This window comes from Syngnathus typhle, linkage group LG6, assembly GCF_033458585.1.
Source record: "Syngnathus typhle isolate RoL2023-S1 ecotype Sweden linkage group LG6, RoL_Styp_1.0, whole genome shotgun sequence".
Taxonomy (NCBI): Eukaryota; Metazoa; Chordata; class Actinopteri; order Syngnathiformes; family Syngnathidae; genus Syngnathus; species Syngnathus typhle.
The window spans coordinates 16163439-16182675 of record NC_083743.1 but is presented as its reverse complement, the minus strand read 5'-3'; the positions used below and the strand labels follow the sequence as shown (position 1 = coordinate 16182675).

The window sequence follows — 19237 nt, the reverse complement described above, 5'->3', positions numbered from 1 at the left end:
ACAAAATTGCAATAACTGCATTAACCATCAAAGTGAACTCTAACAATCAAATCTGAATAAGGAAAAACATTGCAATAAAATAATGCAAACTGGTTTAAACTTGAGAGGAGCTGAGATCTGTCTTATCAGAACACTACTCCTCACAAACATCCTCTGCCTCGCTGTACTGTCACTGTCCTCATTCCCATCCTCTGGCTTCGCTGGCTCCTCCCAGAGTACATCATCCTCACTGCCGTACCAGAGGCTTCTGAATCTTTCTCAAAAAAGTCAGAGGGCAGGCGCCGGGCTAGACTTGTTCTGCATCGCAGCATTTGTCCGTTACGCCGCATCATTCTTTTACACCAGCTGAGGCTTGCTTTGAAGTCAGCTATGACCGCTCTGAGGACCACGGAAAGTTTTTCTCTGATTGTGAGCATTTTTTAGGCGATCTTTTTTAGCTCTCCATCTCCGTACATTGCACTCTGTGACACCATATTTCACAGTCGCTTTGCAATTGTTTGAAAACTCTGCCTCATTTATCACCATCCTCTTGAAGTTCGCATCGTAACTTCTCCTCAAACGCCGATTAACCTGGCTGATCTTCGACCTACTTTTATCCAGATTGTCACTGCGTTTCTCCATTTTCTGTTATCTCTTCTCTTATTTTCTTCTCTTTTCTTTCTTACCACTATTTTTTATGTTTCTTCTTAGTGATACCGCTATTTTTATTCTTCGTGACGGGTTCACGTTGGCCTGGGGAGTTGAGTTCAGCATTTGCTTTAATCTGGCGCCAAATGTCGAGACCCGAATGTCTAGACCAGGGGTGGGCAAACTACGGCCCGCGGGCCACATCCGGCCCACGGGACCGTTTAATCCGGCCCGCCAACACTGAACGGACGATTATTAAACTTTTTTTTTTTGGTCATTTTGCCTGCAATGACTGCGTTTCCCCAGTAGATGGGGAAGCGCTCGCCTGCGCATTTACTACCGGAAGCCGTGTCAGAAAGCTCGGTGCACACTCACAAGTGCGTGTACATGTAATGGCGCACTCGCGCTCTATTTGTATCAGTCCCAAATTTAGAGCGTGGGCTGTGACGAAAGCATTCTTGTAATTTGCGCGCTGAGCTTTCAGATGCAGTTTTGCGCTAAAGCCACCCACAAACCTTCCCCTGGAATCCTTCCATTAAAATGAGTCGCCCAAGGAAAAGCAAGGTGGACACAGTGCCGAGTGTTTAAAAGAGAGTGGCCAATTTGGCTCGACGTACGCGACGTGACGTTCAGCCACATGAACGTCAACATCAACCCGTCACAGATCGAGGTAAACGGACCAACACCTCGGATCTCTCCTAAGGATTGCCACAACAAATTTTACTCCAGACTATGACGCACTAGCAAAAAATCACTGATAGCAGTTTTTTAGTGAATTATTATTATTTTTTTAATGCTGTTAATAAATGCATTTGTTTTCAAAAAAACTTATTTGGAATATCCATGCTTTACTACCTACTAAATGCCAAAATCTTTTATGCAATGACCTTTACAGGTCGCTTATATTACTTCACACAAACACTACGTCCATCTGCTCCTGCTTCGGCCCTCCGGTCCAAATTTAGAACCCAGTTCGGCCCGCGAGTCAAAAAGTTTGCCCACCCCTGGTCTAGACCCTGAATGTAAGACGACCACGCCTTTTTCAGTTTTATTGCAGTGCAAAGAACCTCGTCTTATATTCGGGCCAATACGGTATATTATGTTTAACATTGTTTTAATTGTGTGGATTATTTATTCACATCTGGGATATAATAGAATGCAATGACCTAATTCAAACCGCATGCATTTTGAAACACTCGCGCTATGGTGCCACAGAGAGAACATACATTGCAAGCGATTTGCTATGTTTGAGTCCTTTGGGGAGCTGTAGCAGAAAGATGGCGGTAAGACATGTCAACATCTTGTATTGTGAGGTGAGGTGATATAGATATCACGAGGCCTACTGTTAGGGTTGATAGATTAGTTTGATCCTGTGCTTATGATGGAATGTAACCTGCAATAATTAACCTAGTTTGTCCTGTCTTAACAAAATTAGTAGAACAAAGTGCTAAGATCTTTTGAATTGATTGACCAGATGCAGAGGAAGCAATCAAATTTGTTCTGTTTACACAATGTTGTAAAAAAAAAAAACCCTGCTATGCTTTGACCAGAGGTCAGGGGCTTCAACCCCATCCTATCCACTCTCACCCCCACCCTGTTTCTCTCAATAAAAATGCTCTTGCAAGAGGCCTGAATCAGACCTCATTTGATCATCGCTGTACGCACAGCGACAAATGACTCTCCACTTGCAAGTGCTTGAAAAGGGCATACGGTCTCCCGTGTGGTTCTTGCAAAAATAAGTTAGAGTGAGCACCACTCTAACATTTTGGTGCCGTGACCCGGATTTTCTCATACCCGCATCTGGCCGACGGAGGACGACATGCTGTACACCGTCGACGGGCCAGCGTCCATTAGCCGGACCTGGTAAAGAAAGACCTGGGAAGGAAACTCTTCGCTGGGCCAGCATCTTAGGTCTGCCTTTGTCTGACAGAGGTGGATTGACGAGATCCGGCAGTGCAACGAACCAGGGGACAAGTAAGTTAAAGCTCTAAAGTTGTATGATTGTGTTGTTGTGAAACGTGTAAAAGGTAGAGGTGCACGAGATATAGCTTGGGTTTAAGTCCGAGAGGAAGAAACAGGCTAAGAAAAGCAGAGCTTCTTTTTTGTTCATCGAAGAAGTGCGTATTCTTCTTTGTCTGTTTTCCCAAGCTGAGGGATCGGGATTGGGTTAGTGTCCCAGTGGTAAGAACGTGCTAAGAAACACGAAGGTTCTTTTTTTTGTTAATCAAAGAAGAGCGTAGATTTTTCTTTGTCCATTTTTCCGGCCAAAGAACAGCTTGGGTTCGACTCCCAGTGGAAGAAACGGGCTAGAAAAAAAACAGAGCTTCTTTTTCTTAATTGAAGAAGGGCGTATATTCTTTTCTGTCCGTTTTTCAAGCTGTTTGCATGAAAGTTGTGTGGTTGAGTGTGACTGGTAGGATAAATTGACTAAAAAGCAGTTCTAGCATTGATCCACGGCAATAACACAGGCTAGTAGTTTGTTGAAAGGTCAATTTAAACCTGCATTGAGGATCCTCAAAGAAAAAAAGTTGAAAAAAATTGGAAAAACTAAAACTACTAAAATTAAGATGGGAAATAAGAACGGTAAATCTCGAGCTCTTGAAGGAGATGAGAAGTATATGGCGAGTAGATTTCTTAATTGTAGGCGATATATGCCGAAGTGGAAGAAAAAGTATGGAGTAGAAGGGAAATTGAAAGTTGAAATGTGGAAGATAGTGGTTGAAGTTTTGGAGGAGAGTGTGGGAAAGAAGACAAAGGGACTGAAAAAGGAAAGAAAAGAGAGAGAATTGAGTTGTGCTAGAGTGTGGTTGAAAGCTTCACAAGAGAGAAGAGAACAAATCCAAAAGACAAAAGATAGAAAGGTGAAAAGTGATGAGGCCGCGATTATGCTAGGCCGGAAGACAATGAGGCCACAGTGCGCAGGCGCAGAGGAGCAAGAGGGGCCTTCCGCTCCTATGCAAAACTTGTATCCAAATTTAACAGACCTGCACTCTCCCCCATACAATAGAAAAAAAAGTCAGGGTCACATTATTGGAAGTCCTGTACAAACAAGAGGTTTGACCACTGCTGCTAGATTTTACCAAAATGTTAGATAAATGTATATATATGTTATCATGCGTTCTCTAATCAATGCCTTACTGCAATATTACTGCAATATATGCTTGCTGTTTGGCCTTGCTGTTTTTATGATGTACCACAGAAGGACAGTTCCTTTCTAACAAAGACCACTTTGTTAGACAACATGCCTCATTGCTGTCCTGCACCCCAGATGAACCTCCAAGTGACCATTAAAGTCAGGGTTTTCCTAACTATCTTTATCGTAGGATTAGGTTGGAATGTATATAACCAGTAATAAATAACTTAGCTTGTTGCATCCTACACAATGTCGTAAAACCTCCCTTGCTATGTTTTAACTAGAGGTCAAAGGTTTTTTCTTTTGTATCCAGTCCACTCAAACTCCTCTTCCCAGATGTTCTTATCAGTATGTAAACACCTAGTGTCTCACACTGTGGGTAGGGCAAATCCAAATAAAAAGAGCGGGAGTGCCTACAGATTTTTAGTGTGTGTAGAGATTGTCTCAAGCTATCTGTACTGCACTCCTCGCGAGAAAAGACTTAATATTCTGTCTCACTTGTGGTTTGTTTGCTGTTGCTCTTCTATTCACTTATTCAGTCAGCGAAATAAACCTGACACAAAATTTAGACAATGTTGATCTGTGCCCAATGATACAGGTGTCAAACCCTATTGTAGGGGAAGGCCACCCTCCACATACATATGTTTTTTGGCCATGGACTTTGGAGGAGGCAAGAAAAGCAGTTGAAGGGGTCACCCCTGTTGCTGAAGACCCAGATAAATTGGCAGAAGACATAGCTGGAATCATACATTCCTACAGATTAAATGGGCATGAGACAGGAGAAGCTGCAAAGTCTCCTTTGGGAAAAGACTGGGCAAAGATTAGAGGGAATTATACAGGTAGAAATAACCAAGGGCCTTTTCCCTATCCCGTTGAGGGAAATCAATTGGGAGGGGAGTATGCAGCACAATGAAATGATCTTGTGCAAAGAGTGAACTATATTTCAAAGACGAGAGAATTATGGTCATTTGGCAGGAATAAAACAGAAGCCTGGGGAAGATACTGATGATTTTCGCTTAAGATTTGAAAAAGAATTCAGGGTGCACAGTGGGATCCCATTCAATGATGCAGCTGAGAGTGCTTATCAGCAACATCTTAAATATGCGCTCCTCACTGGTTTCCGCCCTGACTTAGGCAACTGGGTGAGGAAACACTTGGTGGAAGCGGACACTGCCTGTGAAAGGTGAAAGTTCTGATCAGTGTTCCCTCTAAGCTGCGCAGCTGTGCAATTGCGCACTGCTCGCGAAGTCACTGCGCACAAGAGACTCCATGCTGCACACAAAATAAAATTCAGCATACACTAATTGCTCAGTATCTAATGTTAGACATAATGTAATCTAATTAAGTGGACCAATGACTTTCTTTCTGTGCCTTTCTATAGTGCAAATCAGTGATTGACCAGCCAATGTTATATGGTTCACTTACGCTACATAGCCAATCATAGCATTGACAGTGCCTGAAAATGTGTCCTGCCCATCCGTCCCGTGCAGGGTTGCTAGCTAACAACACTGCGGCGGAGTCAAGAGATGCAAATGCTAAGTTAGCTAACCCCTTATCATGGCAAAACGAACGAGCAGCGACGCATCCACTCGTCAAGCCAAAGTACTGTAAATAAGAGATGCCGCGGTTCTTTTAAGATGGAATGGTTGTCGGAGTGTGTGCAAATAAAAGAACAAACGGTGAAGCTGGGTGTGATTTTCTCTTTTTTGAGTGAGAATGGTCTACTATGCAAAACATGCAGTAAAGGTAAAGTGGTGGGCGAGTTTACGGAGGGAAAAACATGGACTGAATGGAAGTTTGGCTACCTCAAGCGTCACATTTAGCAGAAATGACATTTGAAAGCTGTTGGCATTGTACAAAGACTCAAGATGGGACAGGGGATCGGTACATTATTGTGGGAGAGCGCAAAAGACCGACAGAAAAGGAACAAGCTGTCACACAAAACAAATTCCGACCCTGAGTATGTTAAAGTTCTCGTTGACAATATTTCATTCATTCGTTCGTTCGTTCGTTCGTTCGTTCGTTCGTTCGTTCATTCATTCATTCATTCATTCATTCATTCATTCATTCATTCATTCATTCATTCATTCATTCATTCATTCAGTCATTCATTCATTCAGTCATCCGTTCAGTCACACTCATTTATTTAATCTGGTGTTGCACACAATGGTCCACAGTGTGCACAGGGAGCGTGTGTGTTTGCACAGACACTTGAAAAATTAGAGGGAACATTGGTTCTGATTAGGGGTGTAACGATACATCGATACACATCGATTAATCGATATAATGCTCTACGATTTATTGGCATCGATGCTAAAGGTAAACATCGATTTATATCGCCGTGTTTGACCTCGGACATTAGACGCGACTTTATTTTGAAATCCAGTTCATTGTTGCTTGCTTCCTCTTTCCGGGAGCAGTGCGCGCCGCGGCGTTGTTGTGTTGTGAGCAGAGCAGCCACGTGAAAGGGGAGTCGACAACTAGTACGCGGCTCCTGGGCTGGTGCTATGGCTAGTGTCCAAGAAGACGAGGAAAATGGCTCCCCTTTAGGCTTCAAGTCATTCGTTTGGAAGCACTTTGGATTGCAAAGAAAAGATGGCTCAACGGACAAGACACGTGCAGTTTGTAAATCCTGCCATGCGGTGATCAAATATTCAGGGAGCAAAAATCTCGCCGCACATTTAAAGAAAAAACACGACATCAAAGTTCAGTGTTAAAGTAAGCAATTTGTATACTACAATACTCTTGTAATTTCCTAAATAAAGAGTTTGCAGTACCTTGTTGATTTTGCGTATGAATTGTTATAAATCAGGATATTGTTCTATATTTTTTATTTAAAAAAAAAAATATATCGATCGTAGAGCACTATATCGCGATTAATCGTGAATGAATCGCAGCAGGCTTTAAGATATCGGCAAATATCGTATCGTAGTTCTTTATATCGATATTATATCGTATCGAGGCAAAACCCGCGATTTACACCCCTAGTTCTGATGTATTTCATCTAGATGATGATGGTAATGATCTAGATAAAGATACAACGGTCTTCTTCCAAAGTTCCCAAAGGGAGAGAGGAAGAGGTAGAGGCCAGCAAGGTTGCAGGCCGCCATATAATTCAAAATCCCCATCAGATTCAGAGACCTGTTGGAACTGTGGGAAACGAGGACACTTTGCAAGACAGTGTCATCAGGCAAAACAAAACAGATCAAAGGGCGCAGGAAGAGGCAAAGAAAAAGTCAAATTTTCAGCATGACAAGCTTCCTCCCCTTTGACCGCTCATGCTCATACAGAGAAAGAAATAATAGATGTCCATACAGCAGAACATGTCATTGTCAGATTATTAGAACATTTTTTAGATTATTAGAGCTCCTGTCCATACAAGAAGTATGACAATGCTGTTTGTATGCCCAATGACAAATGACCAGAGATCAAATTGTGTGCACACTAAAGTTAAAATTTGCAAATTAAGTGGTAAAGAAATGCAAATTGCTTCTGAAAGACAAATACAATTTTGGATTTGTGCTGTCCTAGCGTGCGTGGGAGGGACAAGCTCATGATCGACTGCAGGGACTGGCCAGCCTGTGACGAATCATTGGTGCTGGGGCCCCACCCCTCGTGCGCGAGAGCCGTGCATGTGTGTGCCTATGTGTTAAAATGATGAAATTGGCTAAACCTTTAGTGAAAAGAAATTTGCTAGACTGTGGTCTATGCAATTTGCACCGCAAAACTGAAATATTTTTGAAAAATAAAAAAGAGAGGAAACGGAAAAAGCTGTTTGCGGGCAGAATCTTAGTGTCGAGCCCTCATGAGAAATTGGGGAGAAGAAAAAAAAAAAAACCGACAACATGCTTTCAGGAATTGGATGAGGCAAAATTGTGAATTTAAGACATTGCAATGCTACATTTAATAGGAATAATTGATTGGTTGTGTTATAAGATTATACAAACTTCTATATGTGAGTTAAACCCGAGAGATTGAGTTGGTTAAATTTAAAAACAAAGAAAAATTCTGATTCATTTGCCAGTAGTTTTTTTGTGTTGAGTATGATTCAGACAACAGAGGAGTGACGGAAGTATGGCGAAGGTACATGGAGAAGCTGCTGAATGTGGAGATTGACTGGGACGGAGAGGTGGGATGCGACGAAGTGGAGGGTGAATGTGGCCCGATCACACGGACAGAAGTTGGGAAAGCCATGAAGGCCATCAAGGATGGAAAGGCAGCTGGACCATCTGGAGTGGTGGCAGAGATGCTAAAGGCAGCGGGAGACGTCGGTGTGCAGTGGATGACCGACCTGTGTAACAGTGTCATCGCTGAGGGGCACATTCCGGAGGACTGAACAAGAAGTGTCCTGGTGCCTCTATTGAAAGGGAAGGGGGACCCACTCGCATGCGGGTCATAAAGGGCCATAAAGCTGCTGGAGCATGGAATTAAGCTATTAGAGAGGGTGTTGGAAAGGAGGGTGAGGTCACGGGTAAAGGTGGATGAGATGCAGTATGGCTTATGTACCTGGTAAAGGTACAACAGACGCAATTTTTGGCATCCGACAGATGCAAGAGAAACACCAGGAGAAGAGGAAGAGGTTGTACTTCGCTTTTATTGACCTGGAAAAAGCGTTCGAAAGGGTGCCAAGGGAGGTGGTGAGGTGGGCCCTAAGGAAGTCGGGCGTGGAAGAGGGACTGGTTAAGGCTGTGATGGCTCTCTACTGCAGAGCCTGCACAGCTGTTAGAACAGGAGTTGGCGACAGTAATGGGTTTGAAGCAGTGCTTCTCAATTAGTGCCCCACTATTTGAGAAGCACTGGTTTGAAGTAAGGGTAGGGGTACACCAGGGTTCAGTGCTCAGCCCATTACTGTTTGCTATCGTGATGGATGTGATAGAGGGAAGTGAGGGTTAGGGTTAGACTACCATGGTGGACTACCATGGGAGCTGCTCTACGCGGATGACCTGGTATTGATGGCTCACAGTCGAGAAGACCTCGCTAGGAAGCTAGCGGCCTGGAAGACATGCCTGGAAGTGAGAGGAATGAAGGTGAATGCGGCAAAATCAAAGGTCATGGTTGGTGGTGCTGGCCTGAGAGTGATATCGCAGTCAGGAGCATGGTCATGTGGAGTTTGCGGGAAGGGAGTGCAAGCTAACTCTATCCGGTGCAAGGGTTGTCAGAGATGGGTACACCGAAGATGCAGCGGAGTAAAAGGCAGCCTACTAGCTGCAAGTGTGAGCTTCCAATGCAAGCGGTGTAGGGGAGAAGTCGCCCAACCAGACCCAGCTGAGCAAGAGGGGCTCGTGGTAGATGGGGAGATGTACGAGGTGGTGGACAGCTTCTGCTACCTTGGAGACATGCTTAACGCTGATGGGGGGGTGGACCTAGCAGTGACCACAAGGGTGAGAAGCGGGTGGAAGAAATTCAGGGAACTCATGCCCTTCTTAACATCTAAGGCCCCATCCCTGAAGATGAGAGGCCAAATGTACTCAGCCTGTGTCAGAAGTAGTATGACGTACGGAAGTGAGGCATGGGCCCTGAAAACAGAACACGAAGACAAACTAAACAGAGCAGAAATGAGGATGATCAGATTGATGTGCGGTGTGTCAATAAGGGAGGAAAAGACCAGTGCAGAGCTGAGAAAGAAGATGGGAGTGGAGGCCATAGTGGATGTGGTGAGGAGAGGCAGACTGCAATGGTACGGGCATGTAGTGAGGAAGGACGAGAACGACTGGGTGAAGAAAGTTATGTCGTATAACGTAGAGGGAACAAGACCCAGTGGCCGACCTAAAAAGACCTGGCAGATGACCGTGGCAGCCGACATGAAGGCACTCGGCATCAACCACAAGATGGCCATGGACCGTTCCCGGTGGAAGAAAGCTATATCGAGAACCCAGTCCAACCCAACGGTGCCTGGAAAGCGGACTTTAAACCGATGATGATGATGATGATATATGAATGTTGTGTGAAGAGCTTGAAAAGAGTGGGACCAATATGTGATGAAAAGACTCCTTTTTGGAGACTGTGTGAGATGCAAATGAGCAAGGATGAATGATTGCCTGAATGAAAGGAATATACAGGTTGTATGGTTGAAGTTGTTGGAGACTACTATGGAAAATTAGTAGAAAACCTTTGAAGAAAGAGTGATTTTGAGTACCGTAATTTTCGGACTATAAGTCGCGGTTTTTTTTCATAGTTTGGGTGGGGGGGGCGACTTATACTCAGGAGCGACTTTTGTGTTTTTTTTCACAAATTTTCACTTGATCATTAACACATCACTTACTTACAAGTATAGTTGACCACTTCACATGCTTTGATATCTTTATAAAGTTAAATTTAAAGTCCCAATGATCGTCATACACACATCTGGGTGTGGTGAAATTTGTCCTCTGCATTTAACCCATCCCTGTGTGATTTTAATCCATCCCCTGGGGGAGAGGGAGCAGTGAGCAGCAGCGGTGCCGCGCTCGGGAATCATTTGGTGATCTAACCCCCCAATTCCAACCCTTAATGCTGAGTGCCAAGCAGGGAGGCAATGGGTCCCATTTTTATAGTCTTTGGTCTGACCCGACCCGGGTTTGAACCCACAACCTTCCAGTCTCAGGGCGGACACTCTACCACTAGGCCACTGAGCTGGTGTTATCTTGAGCATATGTTATCTTGAACATATTCAAAACATGAAAAATAGAGAAAAAATCAAATAAAGTAATTAACACTTTAAAGCGCCATATCCTCTGGACATGTCCTCTGTCACCAGGATGACATAAAGGACAAGAAATTTACTCGATGGATTTAATGATTTGGAGTGACACAAATGGTTTGATAATATTGTTGTTTATGTGATAGTTATTTAAAATATAGTTTATATATCGTTGTATGGGCCTGTGGAATAATTTGAACTGCGGCGCGGCACACGGCATTGTTGACAAAGGACGATCGATGGATTTAATGAATTTGAGTGACACAGATGGTTTTATAAACGTGTTATTTATGTAATGGTTTTTTTTAAACAACTGAATGTTACGTCAGGCCCGTTCTCAGCTCCTCGTTTGTGTTTGGCACGTTAGCATACCGTATCGTTTAGCCTGTTGTTGCTCGTTCATGTCTGTTCTTGGTGTTGGATTTTGTCTAATAAACTGCCCCCCAAAATGCGACTTCTACTCCGGAGCGAGTTATATATGTTTGTTTTTCACTTTTTGGGGCATTTTATGGCTGGTGCAACTTATACTCCGGAGCGATTTATACTCCGAAAATTACGGTAAACTAAATGCTAAGAAAAAACGTTGCTTTTGGATTGATAATTAACTAGAGATAGAAACTAGAGAACCAGTAACACATGCAGATGTGTGAACTAGGAAACTGAGAAGCATTTGTGGAAAGAAAGTCAAATTAAATGATGGAATCATATGTAGTAAAGAACACATCCTCCCAAAAAGTTTGCATGGACATCGCCAAGCCTCAGAAGGAGGGAGGGAGTAGGACAGATAGTGAAAGATAGGAATAATACAACACTTTACGACATATGGATTTTCTAATACATTTGGCGTCATACCATTAGCTTAGAATTTTCTCAAACTTTTGCTGTAAGCAATCGGAAGATGATTGAAAAGTGACTAAAGAAGCTATGAGGAAGCTTTGTCGCTGTTTGGAAGGGCACGCGCTTATGCGCTTCCCTGGCTACTCAACATTTGTTTGACTGATAAAAAAAGGAACCATCTGCTACAGGACTTACAGTCCGTTCCTCCAGTAACCAAGATCAGAGAATCTCCTTTAAAACAGGAGGCAATAAATGGGATAGGCCCTATCATAAATGGTCTTTGGTCAAGAGGAATCATTAGGAAGTGCTCAAACTATTCTTGCAAACGCTCCTATTTGCCCAGTTCAAAAGGGCTATACTGACTGAACATTGACAAATCAAAACTCTTTACACATGGCACTATAGTTATTATATGTACATAAAAAATAAGTTATCAGATTAGTTGAGAAAATAATTTTTCACTGTAAATAAGGATCCCTTTGAGTTTTTGAGGCATAAATGTACTTTTTGTGTTATAATCAGTGAAGAAATTTTTTGATCATCACTACTACATTATGTTGTGATCAAAATTGTATTACTTGACCTACAACTTGTTTGAACCAAGTAATGACTTGATTCAACTTGCATGAGTCTCCAAAGCCCACCTCTACTGTAACACGGAACTTGAGGGTTACAACTTGAGCGTTATATGCAACTAGCAATGTGTGACTATCACCGATCATTATTCAACATTGCAAAGCATATACGACAGACAGTTTGTGATGTCACTGCGTAGATTCATTGATTAAAACACCGACATGCAGCCGATCCACTGGCCTATGAAGCAGCGGACTTTCCCAGCAGCACAGAGGAGTGGAGCAGGAAAGGCATGAGAGCATCAGCACCATTGATATAACTCCTCTAATTTACTGTGCAGTCATTGTTCATTGTCTCAGTAATTCATTATAATCATAATTGTTGATGTGTAATATGTAGGCGTACTATGCATTGTGTAGCTGTGTTGTGTAGTACAACATTTTTAGGCGTAGAGCAATGTTTGAAGATGCTTATAAGCATTTAAACTGCTATTAAAGCGTTTTGGAATCATATCGTGTGGTTTATGGTTTAAAGTTTTAAACTTTAAAATATTAATAAAGGCAATTATAATTAAGCATCAATTATTTCAGTCCAGCTGTGGTCCACTCTACACTCAATAAAAAGGTTATATAAAAAGTGCAATGTCTTCAACTTACCTTTGACTTGTCTCACAGAGCTTAGATTCTTCTCAAAGCCATCATCAAACTTGGGGTTGGTGAGAGGCTCAAAGTCACTTGTGTAAACGCGGCCAGAAGATGTTGTGTAGCAGCATTTACACATGCACGTGTGGTAGCGTAATCGACCCTCATCCAGGTACGGGTGTGCCAGGGCATCCTTTGCTGAAATCCGCTTTGACTGAGGACCACATAGGCAGATTACTTGGAATTATGTATGTAATAATAAATTTCAGGTATAAGGTATTACCCCAGAAGGTTATTTTGATAGTACCGTTTTTTTCCGTGTATAGTGCGCCCCCATGTATAGTACGCACCCCTAACAATGGCATGCTGATGCTGGAAAAAAGCTTGTACCCATGTATAATACGCACCCAATTTTTATGATTTTTATTTTAAAAATTTTTTAATTTTTTTTTTTTTTTTTTTTTTTTAAGTCCCAAAGATCGTCACACACGCAGGGAGGCAATGGGTCCCATTTTTAAAGTCTTTGGTATGGTCTTAACTAGGCTGGATGTCATTTTTTTTGTTGGCGTTGATTTCTCCGACTGCCCCTAAACGCACCACCGCGCTCCGTGCGCACACGGCGGCTCTGTATGGGAGAGACGTTGAAGAGGAATAAAAACACCCTTGGAAACCAAAACTTGCCCCTCGTCGTGACTCGGAGCCGCAACAAATGTTTCGGATTTGTGTAGGGTACATTGTGACAGACGGCAAACTAGCAGGTGATCGAGCGAGCGTCTGATACAAGAGCATTGCGGTCGTATGGAGCGTGTTTGAAATGAACAGCAGAGACGAAAGGAACAAGGCAAAGTGTTGTGAAATAAAATATTACCTGTAATACGCATTTTGTTATTTGCTGATTGAAACTGCTAATTAAACTGTGAATTGAAACTAATAGGTGGAGAACTGAACTCTCGCTCTTTATATAGCTGACGTGTCTTGCGCAACCGTTCTGCGCATCTGTAATGGCGGCCTCCGTATGACGTCCGGTCCGCGATGGAGATTAAAAAACAAACAATATTTGACAATAACACACCATCGAGGATTGCACCATCGCATCAAACGATGTGTCGTCAATTATGAATTTTACTAAGTGTGTTGGGCAGGATGGCTGAATGCGATGCGCGATTGACAACAAACAAGAAGAAAGGTGAGTTTTATTTCGGGGGAGATTTGTCATGTCTCGTCCCCAGTTTTGCTATGTGTCTAGGTTGCCATAGTTTCTGTTCGTGTCACCCCGCTCTTCCTGTGTCACCTCAATCGATGTAACGTGTTTTGTATTTAAGTCCTGTCTGCCCCTCGCTCACCGTTGGATCATTGCATGTGTTACTGTCATTCTGTTCCTGTCTTTGGTAATGTCACCCTGTCTTTTTGTTCCACGACTTTGTCGGTCAGTCCTGTTGTTGGTTTTGTTGTACCATGACTTTATTTAAAAAAAAATAAAAAAAATTTAAAAAAAATAAAAATAAAAAAAATTAATTTTTTTTTTCTTTGTACCCATGTATAATACGCACCCCAGATTTTAGGACAATAAATTAGTAAAATATTGCGCACTATACACGGAAAAAAACGGTATACCTTCCAGTCCAATTGAAAACCTGACAGCAACAACCTGTCATTACTAGCACTTTAAAGACAACAAAGTATTGGGGTTGCATAAAATAAAAATGTGGCATGACAAATGAAGACACTATAAGAACATTTAATTCTCTTGACTCTGGACTTTAAATAAAGAGCGGGTATGGTTCTTTTTTTATAAAAAGAAGCTTCTCTTCATTACCTGTTGTAACTGTTTCTGTTTCATCCACCCAATGTCACTATGGTAGACATAATACATTGTAGCCATGGAGAATCAGTGATTGGTTTGGGGTTATCTAGAGTTAGCCCCGAGGGAGAAGGGCCCCGCATGTTTTTGGGTCTGATAAATGAATGCATCTCTGGGGTTCAATTCGTGTTTGCATGTTATTATTTCTAGAATCTCAGTCATCCAATTAATGGCAGATTGCTAAAAAGAATCATAACTGATTTAATGAGCCTTTCACATCATCATTGGATAGATCCATGGGCACTGGGTACTTAGCCTTACATGGTTTAATGTTTGAGACAAACATATGCTACTGGCAGGATCAACTTGGTATTCTGCCTTGCCATGCGGGCAAGCGAGCGTGGCGGCTGTGCTGAACAGCATTAAAGCTTGAGAAACCCAATGACTGCCGGATGGAACGCACAAAAACGAACAAGGCAGGAAGCTTCGTCCCCGACTAGCTCCCTCCTAGCCCACTCACAAAACAAAAACAAAACAAAAAGAAATGAATAAAGATGGGAGAAAATAAATATGTATTATATTGTATTGTACATTTCAATTCAATGAGTGATAATAAAAGTACAATTACAATTTAGAATTGCTTCGTGTTTTATTGGTGTTCCTTTGTCCGTCTCGTTAGGTTATTGTGTGGACCTGTGCTCGTTTTCCGTATCCTTTATGCTACCCAATCAGCTCACTCGGACCCCTTGTGTTGGAGTAGTTATGATACCGTAATACGCGGTATCATATACAGTCTACGGTGTATAGTCACCCTAAAAAGGAACCCGGAATAGTTAGACACTCAGGACATGGACTCCATCAAAGAGATTGATCTTCGAGACATCCTAGATTTTGCAAGAAAGCAATGCCCTAAAGCTGGTAAACTAAAGGACTATTTTAAACATGGACTTTTGGAATTATAAAGTCATGACCATGTCCAATGCGTTTAGGGAATGTAACACGCAACATTACACATCACAGTTTATGGTCGCTCTCTGTTTCCAAAATCGAACATTTTCCTTTTTATTTCAAATAATGTTTCTTAAGTACACGTGTTTTGATGACTTGGTTTTTACTCTGTTTTGCTATAATAATACGATGTCCATTAGTTTTATGTTTTGAAGTTTGGGTCCAAATACATTTTTGTAAAGACTTCTTATAATTTTTAATAATTATTTAATATTAATTTTCACCCTGAACAATGATGTTATTCCCAAAATGCAAACACGTGTTACGTATACTACCGTTCGAAAGTTCGGGGTTACTTAGAAATGTCCTTATTTCTAAAATAAAATCACTATTTTTCAATGAGGATAACAAACTAATCAGGAATACACTCTATACCAGGGGTCGGGAACCTATGGCTCGCAAACCATATATGGCTCTTTCGGTGACTGCGTCTGGCTCGCGGACAACTCTGACATTTATTTACACAATTGAAGTCGTAAATCATTTTGTTATATTATCAAAGTAAAAAATAGACCTACTGAAATCAAAATCTTAAATTAGCTTTCAAAATATAAAATATGATCACGTTTGCAATCCATGCCATCTGTTTTCTACCGCTTAAATCCATGGTTGCGTTATATCAGCCAATCCCAGCTGCCTTTCGGTGTACAGAAGGGTGACGCTAGGTCGGACAAAAAAAGCGTGTTTTTTATTGGGTCTACGGGGTCGTGAGAGAAAAAATTCCATCCGCTCTATTTAAAATTTCAGCTAGCTAGCTGGTGTGTGCCAGGCAAGCAAGAAAGATGGCTAAGAGAAACAAAGATGACGATTACCGAACATTTCAGAGTGAGTGGACCGAAGAATTTGCATTTGTGGAGAGAGGAGGCTCTGCTACGTGCCTCATATGCAATGACAAAATTGCATCAATGAAACGCTCCAATATCAAGGCCCACTTTGAGACACGACATGCTACATTTGCAACCAAATACCCAGCTGGGCAGATAGAAAGCGTGTGAATAGCTCCAGAGGAAGGTCCATGCTAGTCAACAGCAACTCCGTGTATGGACCAGACAAGGTGACGTGCATTAGCAATTGTGAGGAACGGAAAGCCATTCACTGATGGCGAGTATTTCAACATTTATGCTTGATGTGGCTAATGAACTTTTTGACGACTTCACGGATAAAGAAAAGATACTCAAACGGATAAATGACATGCCTCTGTCAGCAAGAACCGTTCACGATCGGGCCATTATGAATGACGAGAGCCTCAACGCCTGCATGAAGCTCAACCTCACTGCATATCACCCAGACTACAAAGCCATCAGCAAAAAGATGCAACCCAATAAGTCTCATTAATGGTGAGGTTTTTTTTCTAAGTTTCAATATGAAAACGTTATTAAAAAGAATACATTAGTACGCTCAAAAAAAATCGTTGGTCTTAATTAAAATACATGCATTTAATTGTATTTAGCCCATAGTTTTTTTTTTTAAATGGTACGGCTCTCACGCCAAAAAGGTTCCTGACCCCTGCTCTATACATTGTTAATGTGGTAAATGGCTATTCTAGCTGAAAACATCTTGTTTTTAAGGCAATAAATAGTTAAATAATAAATTATGGATCAGTTGGTGAATTCTTTGATCCATACTGGTTGTACACAGCGCTCTACCAAAATGTTTTAGTACGACTAGTAAACTACAAGGTCGCACCGCTTTCAGCATTACGGCAACCGGGGTCTGGGGCGTCACCAAATTAATAGCGGTAAGCACTCATACTGTGTTTACTCCTAGTCCAACACCACTTGTGTGTATAAAGACGCCAAAATGACACGCATGCCACTATCTGCCAATGGATTGTGGACGTCTGGGCTGATATCTCAGTGTCAACAGTGGTCTGAGCTTTCGCGAAGGCAGGAATAATAACTGAACCGCCAGGGAATAGCAGAGACACTGACGCGGATAATGATGAGAGGGAGCCGGGCATAATGAATGCCGCATTCGGCCAACTGTTCAATTCGGACACGGAAGAGAAAGAATTCGACGGATTTGTGGACGGGAATATGTAAATATGTACGTTAACATTTGAACAGCATCGTCTTATTGTGCATTGTTTGTATTGTATATCGTTCAACTGTTCAAAAGATCTCTTCAATTCGGACACGGAAGAGGAACAATTAGACGGATTCGTGGACGGGGATATGTAAATATGCACATTAACGTTTGAAGAACGTCGTGTTATTGTGCAATGTTTGTGTTGTATATTGTTGACTGTTCAAAAAAACTTGAATTCGGACACGGAAGAGGAAGAATTCGACGGATTCGTGAACGGGGATATGTAAATTTGCATATTAACGTTTGAACAACGTTGTGTTATTGTGCAATGTTTGTATTGTATATCGTATTGTATATAAAGTTTGCTATATATAAAGTTTGAGGGATTTGTGGATGAGGATATGTAAATACACACATTATAGTTTGAACAATGTTGTGTTATTGTGCATTTTTTGTATTGTATGTCGTATTGTATATAATGTTTGCCGTAAATAAAGTTTGACTGAATACCTCAATTGAATACTTGGTTTGACATTCCCTTTAGCACAGCTCTATTTAGTGCATGCATAACGCAAACCCAGTCAACCCCAGTTTGATGCAGTAGCTTCTATTCTATGCGCCATTTAATCCGGAGCGCCTTATATATGAAAATATTTCTAAAATAAAACATTCAATGAAGGTGCGCCTTATAATCCAGTGTGTCTTATAGTGCAGAAAATACTGTCCTACATAGTTGTATAAAGGCCCATTTCCAGCAACCATCTCTCCAGCGTTCTAATGGTCCATTGAGTTTACTAAATGTGTTACAAGGCTAATGGATAAGAAATCCCTTGAAAACCCTTCAACCATTATGCAATTATGTTAGTATTCATGGAAAACACTAAATTGTCTGGGTGACCCCAAACTTTTTAACGATACCGTATTTCCCTACTGCAATTTCCCGATACACTTGCATACATGGATCTAAAATGTTTCCCTTTCCAATAATTTCTATATAACGCACTTACGGGGTTAATGTGATTCCCAAATTCTGGACCTCAAAGTCCATGTAAAATTGAGGCTAAACTGTATGACCTAGTCATGTTGTCTTGTCACTCTTTATCGCTTCATGTTCCAAGCTGTAGTCCTAGTTTTTGTTTATTCGGGCCCTTCTGATTTTGTACTTGTTTATTTTTTATTATTATGACAGTCCTTGGTTTTGCCTTTTTTTTTTACATTTATTTATTTAATTATTTATTTGTTTGTTTGTTTGTTTGTTTGTTTGTATTTTTATTAAACTACCCAGGGTTAAAACAAAAAAATTGAGTTGAAAATTGGACCAACCCAAGAAGTTGGGTCAATTTAACCCAGGGGTGCCCAATACGTCGATCGCGATCGACCAGTCGATCGCTAAGCCACTATTGGTCGATCGCGTGATATTAAAATGTTTTGGGGGGGTTTTCCGCACTTGGCGCGTGTACAAACAACGGCGCTAACAACACAACACAAACACGCTAGCTCGCGAGTTCCCTCCAATTGTCAGAACGCTGTTTTTTCTCTTAAACTTAAGAAAGGGTATAAAAATGAGTGGGGCAGGGTTAGGGTTCACACAATGAAGTGAACGAAATTGATTGGATAATTTAAACTTTTTTAACAAATAAAAAACTGAAAAGTGGGGCGTGCAATATTATTCGGCCCCTTTACTGTGCAGCAAACTCACTCCAGAAGTTCAGTGAGGATCGTTGAATGATCCAATGGAGAAGACTGATCAGAGATGCAACCAAGAGGCCCATGATCACTCTGGATGAACTGCAGATAACTACAGCTGAGGTGGGAGAGTCTGTCCATAGGACAACAATCAGTCGTGCACTGCACAAATCTGGCCTTTATGGAAGAGTGGCAAGAAGAAAGCCATTTCTCAAAGATAT

The 19237-nt window shown here is 41.7% G+C and overlaps 1 protein-coding gene across 4 annotated transcripts in view; it reads right to left on the bottom strand.

The window, feature by feature from the left end:
* Window positions 1-19237, bottom strand: part of nlk2 (nemo-like kinase, type 2) — an 85593-nt gene that overhangs the window by 7652 nt on the left and 58704 nt on the right. For 2 of the 4 annotated variants that reach the window (XR_009714637.1, XM_061280401.1), the window contains exon 9: window positions 12509-12707. The exons of the other annotated variants lie outside the window; for them this stretch is intronic. Coding sequence is in view for 1 of the 2 variants with exons in the window: in XM_061280401.1 (XP_061136385.1) it covers window positions 12509-12707 (199 nt within the window). In the remaining variant the exon portion in view is untranslated. The remainder of the gene's footprint in view (window positions 1-12508; window positions 12708-19237) is intronic. 4 annotated transcript variants of the gene reach the window in all.